This window comes from Ascaphus truei, chromosome 2 (assembly GCF_040206685.1).
Source record: "Ascaphus truei isolate aAscTru1 chromosome 2, aAscTru1.hap1, whole genome shotgun sequence".
Classification (NCBI taxonomy): domain Eukaryota; kingdom Metazoa; phylum Chordata; class Amphibia; order Anura; family Ascaphidae; genus Ascaphus; species Ascaphus truei.
Window position 1 is genome coordinate 344,156,616 of NC_134484.1, and position 12,180 is coordinate 344,168,795.

The window sequence follows — 12,180 nt, forward strand, 5'->3', positions numbered from 1 at the left end:
ACTGGCATGCAGTCTCATCGCCAAAATATACTTTGATAAAGAGTTTAAAGGTATAATCCCACATAGTCGTCCAGTTGACTTTATTAGGGGCCTCTGAATGGAGCAATGTTTGTCATTCAAGTGGTTGTTTGTTTTACCTTTATCCCCCCCTGACCTTATCAGAGAACCAATAAAGTTAAGGGGCGGTGGAGAGGTGAGACTCTACAAACACCTGCTGAACAGACAGGGACATCAAACAAAAGAGAGTGACCCAAGGACGTCGAACCTTAAAGTTGCACAAGTAATACCACTGCCTGACGTGAACTCATGTGATGAGTTAAATTAAATGTACAGTATGGAACACAAAAGAATCAAAGCTTAAGTGAATGTTTGCTGAACTTTTATGAATATATCAGCAGTGGCAGCTACTCAGCCCCTTTAAGATTAACGGTGAAATACGTAGGACTACCCTTGGTGATGTCAGTTGCTGCTGTCAATACTTAAAGCAGCAACCACCCACCCCTGAAGCCTATACGAGTTTATCTGATATAATGTTAATACTTTACCCCGGGAGCATGCCCTGCTCTTTATCTTTTATTACGTTTTGTTTTCTAGTGTTACAAACCTGATTGTCTTAATCACTAGCTTCTGAGCTTCTATATTAACTTTTAGACTGCAATGGGCTCCAGGAAAATTTTCATTTAAACCTCCCAGACACTTCAGATTTTAAACACTGGTATCTACTGAACGCATATTTTTTTTTAATATAAACAGCTTTGGAAAGAAATCTCTTAACGTAAGTTAAAAAAAAAAGAAACAGCAAAAAAATGGCAATCGGCACACACTGCGTCTTTCACTGGTATAAAGAATAATAAACCAAAGCTTCATAGCTAAACTGTCCTTAGACAGGCTATTAACTTGAAGCTTTCTTTTGATGTTTAACTGAGTGAATGCAGACTTTATCCTCATAATGATAAAGTAAGCAGTAGGGTATGGAGTGTTGTGATTGATACGTACATGGTTTATATATTATGCACCAATCTCTCACATTTCCAGACCTACCCACACAATTAATATTAACTCCCACTCCACACACCTTTTATAAAGCACTGTATACACTGTGGGCTCTCCATTCATTTATATTAACACAGATACACACACACACACTTACATCACTAACTTTCAGGAACCATTTAACACCTCTAGCCATAAATCACATCCACAGACGGGGGTGGGACAAGCACAGATACCATTTCAAGAGACACTGTTTTTAAGTATTCCCTTTTGCTTGCTTCATTCATTGTAACATCACCGGAAGAAGAGATCAGTGTATCTCGAAAGCTCGCACAAATAAAAGCATTTCGTTAGTCACAGAACGGTATCGTCTATTTATTTTATATATATATATATATATATATATATATATATATATATATCTTAGGCAGGTCTGCAACCCCGCCTTTCACCATTATCACCCAGCACACAGCACTTCCACTATAGCAAGGGATTCTGGGAAATGACATGCCAATGAGCACACAGTGCCACTTTTTGCTTCAAAAACCATTTTAAACATGGTTCCCTATAGGCTTAAGCTTGCTGCATGGTCACAGCTTTAAGCACAGCCAGGGTTAAGGTGCATAGCCAGTAAACCCACCCACAGACAGCTGTTTCGACCTTAATGGGTCTCATCAGTGTGGGGTTGGTAACTGGCTATGCAAAGCTGAAGCAATGAGGATGGGTTTTACCATACTTAGTTAAGTTATTTTGAGTAAAAAATGTGACAAAAACGCTCCACAGCAAAGCATATAGCATAACTTAACTAAGTATGGTAAAACCCATCCTCATTGCTTCAGCTTTGCATAGCCAGTTACCAACCCCACACTGATGAGACCCATTAAGGTTGAAACAGCTGCCTGTGGGTTGGTTTACTGGCTATGCACCTTAACCCTGACTGTGCTTAAAGCTGTGACCATGCAGCAAGCTTAAGCCTATAGGGAACCATGTTTAAAATGGTTTTGAAGCAAAAAGTGGCACTATGTACTCATTTGCATGTCATTTCCCAGAATCCCTTGCTACAGTGGAAGTGCTGTGTGCTGGGTGATAATGGTTAAAGGCGGGGTTGCAGACCTGCCTAAGACATGCAAATGAGCATACAGTTATATTTCCATTTGCTATATGCTTTGCTGTAGAGGGTTTTTGTTACTTTTTTTACTCATCATAACTTAACTAAGCGTGTATGCGTGTATGCGTGTATGCGTGTATGCGTGTATGCGTGTATGCGTGTATATGATACAGTGATTTAGTTTAGAAAGCGTATCATTTATTTATTTATTTTTTTCATTTTAATTTCAGAACATACAGGAAGTGGGAGGTTTTGTTCTCATAGCTGTCAACAGTGTGAAGTCCATACCTCTGGAAAATCTTCAGATTATCCGAGGGAACATGCTGTACAAGAACAAATTTGCATTGACCATTGTGTCTAATGAGCATGGAGGTCATGGGTTGGAGGAACTGCCCATGAGACGCTTAACAGGTGAGAGGATGAAAACATGCCAAAAAATGTACGCGTGTCTTGCATGGGGCACCCAGAGTATTGTTCTGTAAAAATATGGGATCAAAACTGCAACCATGAAAACAATAGAGATAAAGAAACTTTTTGGGGCGCAGCCTTGAAATCGCTGGGTAGGCTAATGAGTCTCCATAAAATAAGGTAAATCACTAAAGAATGTCTTTATCCTCTTCTAGGCCCCTTTAACAGCAATGGGTTAAATTAAACGTCTCTCTCACGCAGCATTTTATTCCCACAGACTTGACTTCTTTTTAATAGTTGGACCACATATGGGTAGCATGCAATGGAACTTTAAATGTCAGTTTCTGCAACCCTGCTTAGTACAGTATTGCTGTTCAGGAGTCTTAAGACTCCGTAATGATCATGTCCTATCACAGTCTTTTGCACTGGTCAGCTAAGCATTTAGTATCAGAGTACATTCCATTGCTGGTTGGTCTTCCTTAAACACGGACGTGTCCGCATTTTCTTCTCGCAGAAATCCTTACTGGTGGCGTTAAAATAGCTGGGAACAAAAAGCTGTGCAACATCAATACAATCATATGGAAAGACATTGTGACCGCAGACGCAACGAACGATATATCTATGGACCTGGACAGTTCTACTAATTGTAGGTATTCATACAAGATAACCGCATTGTGCTTTTCTACTATTAAAGCTTTCCACTATTTCTTCTATTTTTCAGGCCTTTCAAATATCATGAGACCTGCAATTTTAAGCAATACTTTTAACAATCCAACGCTAACGTAATGCCAATGCATCTTACAGTTAATATAAAAGTAAATTTACCATTACTCAAGAAAATAAAACAAAATAAAAAATAATGAAATAAAATATCTATTTGTTGTGCTAGATTTGATGTAATTTGAGGTAAACATACTGTACCACATTCTTATAGCAAACATCCACATTTTAGTAACACTGCTTAATTTGTTGAGTTATTTCCAGTAAATAGTCACGAGGCATTGGAAGAGGAAAAAAAGTAGAGGATAATGAAATATAGCCATGTACAGTGTATACCTCGATAAGGGAGCAGAAACCAGCTTTGTAATGTAGCCAGGAAAACAATAAAATGACAGATAATTGTAAATTGGAACTAATAAAATGAGCAATTGATGTAAGATGAGTGTATATTTATGCAGCTTTTCATTTTCAATAATGTGTATCTTTATTAAAAAAACAAAACAATAAATGTGACTAGGTGTTTAAAGAGGATAGCGCATTGAATAAAGAGCTATACAGCACATTGTTGGGGCGGCAGACCTACTTTGTCTGCCTCTCATGCCCTTCAGCCTATTCCTATTCCCCCCACACACAAATCCTTGCAAGAGCAGATATCCCACAATTGTAGGATTATTGTTGATTATTATAGTGTGTAAGAGTCCTGCGTTATCAAATTCAAAATAATTGTATTGTAAACTAAATTATAACATTTTGAACTATATATATATATACATATATACAGTGTTCGACAAACCTATACATTTGCACGACCCGGGCGAGTGGATTTAAAATCGTGGCGAGCTCCTATTGGCTCAAGCAGCACACGTGTGGTACTAGGTGGCGAGTAGATTTTTTGTGTTCGGCGAGTAGATTTTTTGGTGATTTGTCGACCACTGTATATATATATATATATATATATATATATATATATATATATATATATAAAACTATAATTCACATATGGACTCCACTGTTAAGTAAAAATCATCCCCAGAAGTTGAAACATATTTTCTCTTTCTTTGTTCTTCCTTCTCTTGTTCTATTGCTCTCTTTGGGCCTCATGCAGAGAGCTGCACTATTTAAAATCTCGCCATTTTTCCGAGAAAATCGCGCAAAAAACAGCTGAAAATGGCGAGGTAGGAAAAACGCGCCATTTTTTTTTTCTATTTATAATTCTCGCCGCGCGGCTGACGAGAACCTACATCTCGCCAGCTTTAAAAATTTCCAAATTCAGAAACGTACGTAAAAAGCAGGAGCTCGCCGGCTATAGGGAAAAAAAAAAATTGCGCGATTTTTTTTTCCCTTTCAGCAGCGCGCATCTCCTCATTTAAAATTCGCCACATGCAGTAATGGTATAAATAGCGGAATTCACCCATTTCTGCATATGGAGAATAAAACTCTCCATTAAACCAACTTTTTATTCCCCTCGCCAATTTTAAAAAGCGCTGCTCTCTGCATAGGCCCTTTTGTCTCTTATTTCTTTTCATTATGACCTCACAGATTTCACTAATTCTTTCTCTATGTTATTCACTTATTCATACCTGAATTTGGCAAGTGACTTCATTCTCATCTGATCCAGTGGTAAAATAGCAAACCGTAGTATTTTTCCAATTTTACGTTCAAATGAAACAAGTTGGAAGTGAATATTTTCAGATAGTAATTGAAAAACCAAAAACCTTTATCTTATTTCACTCCACTCCTGTAACAATGCTGCAATCGCCGACTTATTGTAATTCACCTGCACTGTTAAATCCAGAAAGTGAATTGATGTAAAACTACATTAAATCTACAGGTCCAAAATGTGATATGACAGCTTGTAATGGATCATGTTGGGGAGCCGGCCCTGAAAACTGCCAGACACGTAAGTCAATGAATGGGCTTTAAGCATCACTGCAGATAAAGCTAGTTAACTGTGCCTCCCAGAACAGACTCAATACGATTTTATTTTTTGTTCATACTATTTATTTGTATTTTAATTTTCAGATAGCATGTCAGAGGGGAGGAAGTTACATGCGAGAAGAAACATCTCTGTCAATCGACATCAAATGTTGGCTAGAATGATATATTTATCGTCTAACAGATATTGTAAAAATACTGGACCACTTTAGTCACCATTGAAGAAGTAACAGTACAAGTCTAAAGATGTGTAGATTAATTACAAGGCATTTATTAGCTCAACAAGATTTTTTCATGGATGTAGATGATACACAAGCAGTGTAAAGAGAGAGCTAAGAGGACAGGAGTTCACCTGTTAAATTTACCATGTAGTTTGATGAGAAGTTTAAAAAAAATAGAGAATATTCATTGTGACTATACTGTATGAAGTCTTTTTATTAGCTTTTTTTTGTTAGGTTTTCTATAATTGACTCAAAAATTATCAAACTCTTTCTTCATTGCTCAAAAACTCAATTGTTCTTCTGTCTTTGAGTGCACACAGTACTAACATTACTTAAAAAACTCAAGTTACGTTTAGAACAAGAGAAGAAAATATATTGCATGACCCAAAACAGATGCAAACCAATATCTACGTCTCATTGAAATGCAATACAACTCTTAAGGCAGAAGTGTTAAAGCAACATATATGCTATCCATTTTTTCCCCGAATATATAAAAAGACTGGAGTACTTAATACTGATGTTGCTTTATAAATGGTGAATGATTTTCCTTATCATTTTACACTAGATCATTAAGATCAGCACCCTAGTAATGTCTTACAGTATAGTCGACACCCAGTGCTTTTCAGACATTCTAAACCCTTGCCCTCTGTAAAAGGCCAAAGACAGTTTCACTTTCATTTTGAGCTTTGCTCTCATTAGCTGAAGGAATTAAAAGGTGAAATGGCCTTTCCTGTAGTAAAACACTAACGTCACGATTCATCAAGTAGTCATGTGGTGTATCGCACCTGATCCGGTGGTAACTGCCGTTCAAGTTAATACTGTATTACAGTACTGCCAGACCGGGGTGTGATACCTTACATCGCAACTTAATGAATGGAAGCCTGAAGAGGGTTTTTTTGAAGACTTGTCACTGGAAAACTGTGACAGGACTAAGGTAAAACAATCCGCGGAAATCCTCGGATCGGATTTCGACAGGTTCGTCCATTTCTACACACCATGCCTCTCCTTCAGCCTACATCTCTCTGTGAATTCACAGGCAAATATCTTTGTTAAATGGGCCCATGATTTCTTCTTCTATTGGGGTTTCCTCTCTGGCATTTCTCAAAATTCACAGACATAGACACAAACAGCAAAAAAAAAGTTTCATAAACAAAAACTGCAGATGTGGCAAAGTTGCCCTGCACACTATGATAATTGGGGTCCTGTGTATTAAGGCACTTTCGGAGAAAAACCGAGGCATTTTCACCTGGCAACTGTGTATCAAAACATTTTGCTCCAATGTTGCACCCTCTGACCAAGCTGGCACCTTGGGCAGTGTTGTTAGGAGGAGTTACAGATGCAGCCACGAGTATTAGAACTCTTGCCTGGGAAATTCTGGGGCAGTCTCACAGTACATTCCGCAACATTGCCTCAACATTTCTGTGAGATTCTTAATGGCTGATGGGATTAACACAGCAGGGGTTCCTGCAGTCCCATTCAGTTTGAATTGGCCATTAAGAATCTCACAGAAATGTTGAGGCATTTACTGTGAGACTGCCCCAGAATCTCCCAGAATTTCCCAGGTAAGTGTTGTAATACTGGTGGCTGCATCTGTACATGGTTCACATTATATAATGAGATGTACCACAGTCTGCGGCTCTTTACACTACTCTCTTTACATACAATATGCCACAGCATTGCGAGAAAAAACGTAACGTCAAAACACTCTTTTTCTCCATGTGGGCAGAATAGGTGGGCCAATAGGTTCTAATCTGCTGTCAATTTCTAAGTTTCTTTTTACAATTGAAAATCTTCTTGTTTTTTTTTATTTCAGTAACAAAAGTAATCTGTGCCCAGCAGTGTTCAGGCCGCTGCAGAGGACTAGTGCCCAGTGAATGCTGTCACAGCCAGTGTGCGTCAGGCTGCACAGGGCCCAGAGAAAGCGATTGCTTGGTAATGTGCATGTTATTTCACATTAGCATTCTTTTTATTGGAGAATGTAAAGTTAACAACACAATGTATATTCCAACAATAAATAAAGAAAGAGTAACACCATATTTTCTGTATAATACAATACATGGAGAGGAGAAAAAATAATTTATATAAACAATATAGATATTAAACAATAGTAAGAACTAATTAAGAAAAGAAACATAATTATGCCAAATGTATATGCAATGTGATGTTCTGATACTTTACAAGAAATGGGGTGTTCATTGCTACTTACAGAAGTACTGCTGCCTATTTTGATATTCTTTCCCCACAGATTTATATGTTGGGTATTTTAATATTTTCTAAATGTGACCATATATTTTAAAACGTAGGTAGAGAAACATTTTTTTTTGTGGCAATTATTCTTTCACATGTGTAAGAGTACCTATCTAGGTGCCACCAACATTTTATGGACAAATGAATATTATCTTTCCAATTGAACAGAATACTTTTTATAGAGGTGCTTACAGGTTTATAGAAGAATTTAAGAAGCAAAAGGTACACTGTGTTCTCATTTACATGCCATTTCCCAGAATCCCTGGCTGCAGTGGAAGCACAGCATATGCTAAGTGATAATGGTGAAAAGCTGGGTTGCAGACCTGTCTGAGATATCTAAATAAGCTCAAAAGCAATTTTTTTTATTTATTAGAGAAGAATTTACAGAATATATATTTTAAGTACAGGAAGATTAAAATATACAGTACACTTTTTTTTTTTAAACTTGATTTACTGAATCTAGCCACCATCCTCTAACAGCTGCAGTTATCATGGCGGCCTGTCTTTTATTTCATATAGGGGTTCTATTGCCAATGCACTGTTGAGAACTGTTGACTCCATTGGATACAATGGGTGTTTGCTGTTGTTCACATTGCATTAACAATTAAACAACTTGATTATTCTCCATGATGAAATGCACATACAGTATAAAAACATGCACTGGATATTTCATTGAACACAGTCATTCTTACACTTTTTAGCATGCGCCTTTAAACCTGGAGCAGTGAGCAATTTGCATACAAATCTACAATCATTTCCAGATCAGCTAATGCTTCCTATGCAGGTTAAGGTTTTACAGAAATAAAAGTGACATTTCCTAAATAAATAATGCAATAAATAATAAATATAATTGAATAAATACATGTAATTAAAGAAAATCTATTTTGATGTTTTTCATTGTCCTATTTTTTTTTAAATACAATGTCTAGTTCCTAACATTATCATCCAAATGACAGAAAGTGTAAAGGAACGATATATACAGTACAACACATTTACCATTCCTTTGTTCACATAAAGGCTTGCCGCAGGTTTCGTGACGGGGTAACGTGCAAGGATGCCTGCCCTCCATTGCATTTATATAACCCGACTTCATATCAAATGGATGTGAACCCAGATGGGAAGTACAGTTTTGGAGCTTCATGTGTGAAGAAATGTCCACGTAAGTTAAGCATTTTTCACTACTTCTCTCACACTTTCCATTTTCTAATCTAGAATAGACTAAACTGTAGCACTAAATAGACAATATGTACTGTTATATATTATTATATAACACATATATTTATACCGCAGTCCCGTTGTATTTTTACAGCGGTTCAGAGTCCTGATTTCTTTTTTCACACAATGTTATGTTGCAAAATATTTGCTATAACGATTGCACACAACATTGAAACTTGTACAGTACGAGCAAAATTAATCTTTTGCACTTAATGATAATTGCAAGGCAGCAACAGTCTCTAAACTTTTTACTGGATATGTTCACTTTCATGGGATCAAACTGGAAAGAGGTGTTTTGATGCTGTCATTTATGAGCATTCATGATTCCAAACATCTCTCTCCTGCAGCATAGATGAAGACACCATTGTGGTTTTAAATCTCATATTTAAAAGCATCTTTGATGGACTTACAAAGTCTGCAAAAGCTGAAGACAAAGGCAGCATAGCGCTCCACAGATTTTGTTATATTATAAGAGACAACTGGCCATGTGAACCCCATCTCCTATACCTAGAGATTGTAAAAACAATCAGCGTCTTCGAGGTGGCTTTGGTTCTCCTGTTTTTGTATTTTGGTTCTGGTTTTACCAAAATTCGATTTTTTTATTTGAATATTTACTAATTTATGCACTGACCAAACTGGCCAAGTCAGGTGCAATGTTTCAAGGTAAACCTGGAAACTTAGACACAATCAGAGAAGTGATCCAAATTATTCTCTTACTGTCAACTCAACAGTAAAAGTAGTTTTTCTGTAATAAATCTGGTAAACCTTTGCTCTAGAACCGCACTACTTTTGCTTTTAAACATAAGGCCTTTTTCTATTAACTCCTATTTGACCAAAAACTCCATATGAATTTAAATGGATGTTTTCATCCGATCATAGGATTCCCATTGGAGCTTGTTGAATAAGCCCCATACAGCCCAGACCTTTTAATTGTACGGGTTAGGCTTTGTCCCCGCTGGTGCTGAGTGCGCTCATGCTTGGAGAGCTCTCCAAGCATGAGCGCCGGTAGGCCTTTAAATTTTTGCAAGTGCTCGCGAGGGTGTGGGGGGGCAAGTCACCTCGCAAGTCACCTCGCCAAGCGCCGCCCGCTCAGCGAGCTCAGCGCTAGCGGGGACGCAGCTTTAAGCAGTAGCATTAGATGCAAGTCCTGTGCATTGCACACAGATTATCCTGGTTGCTTCCTGGCTGCTTCGCACAAAACGTGCCCGCGTCACTGCGTTGCTGCGCTGCTACGTGATGACGAATATATATATTTATATATTTTTATTTATCATATTCATCCAAGTTTCAAGTTTCACTCCATGTCTTTATTCATTTACATGTCACGACTTAGATTGTTTACAGCTGTTCTTGCTATTAGTGGCAATTACGGTGGCTATATTAACCCAGTTCAGCTACCACAATCTCATCCTTGAGAAAGTCACCTAGAGTGACGAAACGCGTTGGACATCATCACATAGCAACGCAGCAACGCAGTGACACGGGCACGTTTTGTGCGAAGCAATCAGGAAGCAACCAGGATCACTTGTTCCTTTACATCTGGGGATAGAGGCACCCATCTTCATATATACATCCGGTGCCGCTCCAAGGACTCAGATGCAGGAAGCCTCATCTCAAACTGAGGTCTGACACGTGGGAAGTAATTTTGTGCCACAGGAGGGAATTGATTATTCAGCATCAGAACAACACCAGTTTAATCGGATCGCACGTTGAGGAGGTATATTCCGTGCTTCAACAGATGTAACAGGTCTGTCACCAGCACACCCAAATCACCATTGAGAAGGGACATTCTCTAGTGGGTGTTTACTGTTCCTTACTGGGCTATCATCAGCCATATGGACCGTTATTGACATTCACCACTGTTGGCCTTTTTTCCCCATGATATCTTGCTTCCTTGCTCCACATCCCCTTCCATATGTCACTTGCTAATTGCTGCTATCTGCTTGTACCAGACATATTATTGCTTTTTAATCACACCAGTTTACTACTAGTCCTTTTGACTACTGGTCATTTAAAATTTTTTACACATTTTTATTATTCAACCTTACGGAACTGGCGCTTCTTTTTCTCCTGTTTTCTGTTTACATATGGTCAGGCTTGAGCACACAGAAGCTTGCCTATTCTGTACAGACTGACCCTATGCTATAATCAATTGATGCTCACATTATTCACTTGCTACACTTATTTAATCCTTTTTTCACACTACACATATACAGAATTAATTTGCACATTTTAACACTATTCACTCACTTGCGCTACTAATGATTTCTGTGTTTATATATATATATATATGTATATATATATATACATATATATATATATATAAAACAAATATAAGACAGCATTAAAGAAACTAGACAATATAGATGAAATGCCATATGATAAAAAAAACGCTAATACTCTAAATAAAGAAAATAACAATTGCAAAAGAACATAATTATAAGCTGTCAGAAAATATAACTTGGTTAAAAAGTATACTTATATTAGTAAGAGTCCATGCAATATATGTGAACACTCCAATGGGTTCTGAAGGAACAGGCTGCCTTCTCCACAGGGACAACCAATCCCAAATGTAAATCTAAAGAGGGAAAAATAGAAAAAGAGAGACGCACTCACCTATTGTAATATTGCTGGACCAATTTAATAAAAACAACAATAGTCAAACTCACAAACAACATGAGTAAAATAGCATTTGTGAGTGTAATACTCAATACTCAGCCCCCTTCCCGTCTGCTTGAACTCCCCGGTTTCTCCTCGTGTCAAGTTCGTGGCACAGTGTTTGTCTGGTGAGCCAGAAACCGGACGTACTGCAGGTGCAACAAGAACTCAGTCCTCCGGCAACAAGTATCTCTGGCTGGAAATTCACCCTTCTTTCTCAATAGATGTTTAAGTGGTGAACGGGCACGTCCTTAGCTGAGCTATAATCCACTGTGGTGTTCTGCAGCAGCCTTGATTGGAGCTGAAAATCACCTACCACGTTTCGTTGCGCTTGTGCAACTTCGTCTGATGAAGACCCTCAGGCACACACTGGGGCCCTTATTCTGTAAGGTTGATAAGCACAGATGGCGTGCTGTCGTATGAAAAATCTGCATTGACTTTAATGGTGCTTTTCTTGAGATAGCACGTCATCTGCGCTTATCACACCTTACAGAATAAGGGCCTAAATCTAGTTCTGTGATATACAGATGGAGCCAAAGTTATTGCACCACTTAACAAGGCACCATGTGTCTAAGATGAAGCGTCAATTACGGCAAGATTTCATGTGACGCCATTAAAACAAATGTCAACACGACCGACATAATTTAACTCATTTATTTGTTTACAATATGAAGA

The 12,180-nt window shown here is 37.9% G+C and overlaps 1 protein-coding gene across 1 annotated transcript in view; it reads left to right on the forward strand.

The window, feature by feature from the left end:
* Positions 1–12,180, forward strand: part of EGFR (epidermal growth factor receptor) — a 224,879-nt gene that overhangs the window by 158,506 nt on the left and 54,193 nt on the right. The window contains exons 3-7 of the mRNA XM_075586763.1: positions 2,332–2,512; positions 3,024–3,155; positions 5,061–5,129; positions 7,199–7,317; positions 8,650–8,791. Of these exons, the coding sequence (XP_075442878.1) occupies positions 2,332–2,512; positions 3,024–3,155; positions 5,061–5,129; positions 7,199–7,317; positions 8,650–8,791 (643 nt within the window). The remainder of the gene's footprint in view (positions 1–2,331; positions 2,513–3,023; positions 3,156–5,060; positions 5,130–7,198; positions 7,318–8,649; positions 8,792–12,180) is intronic.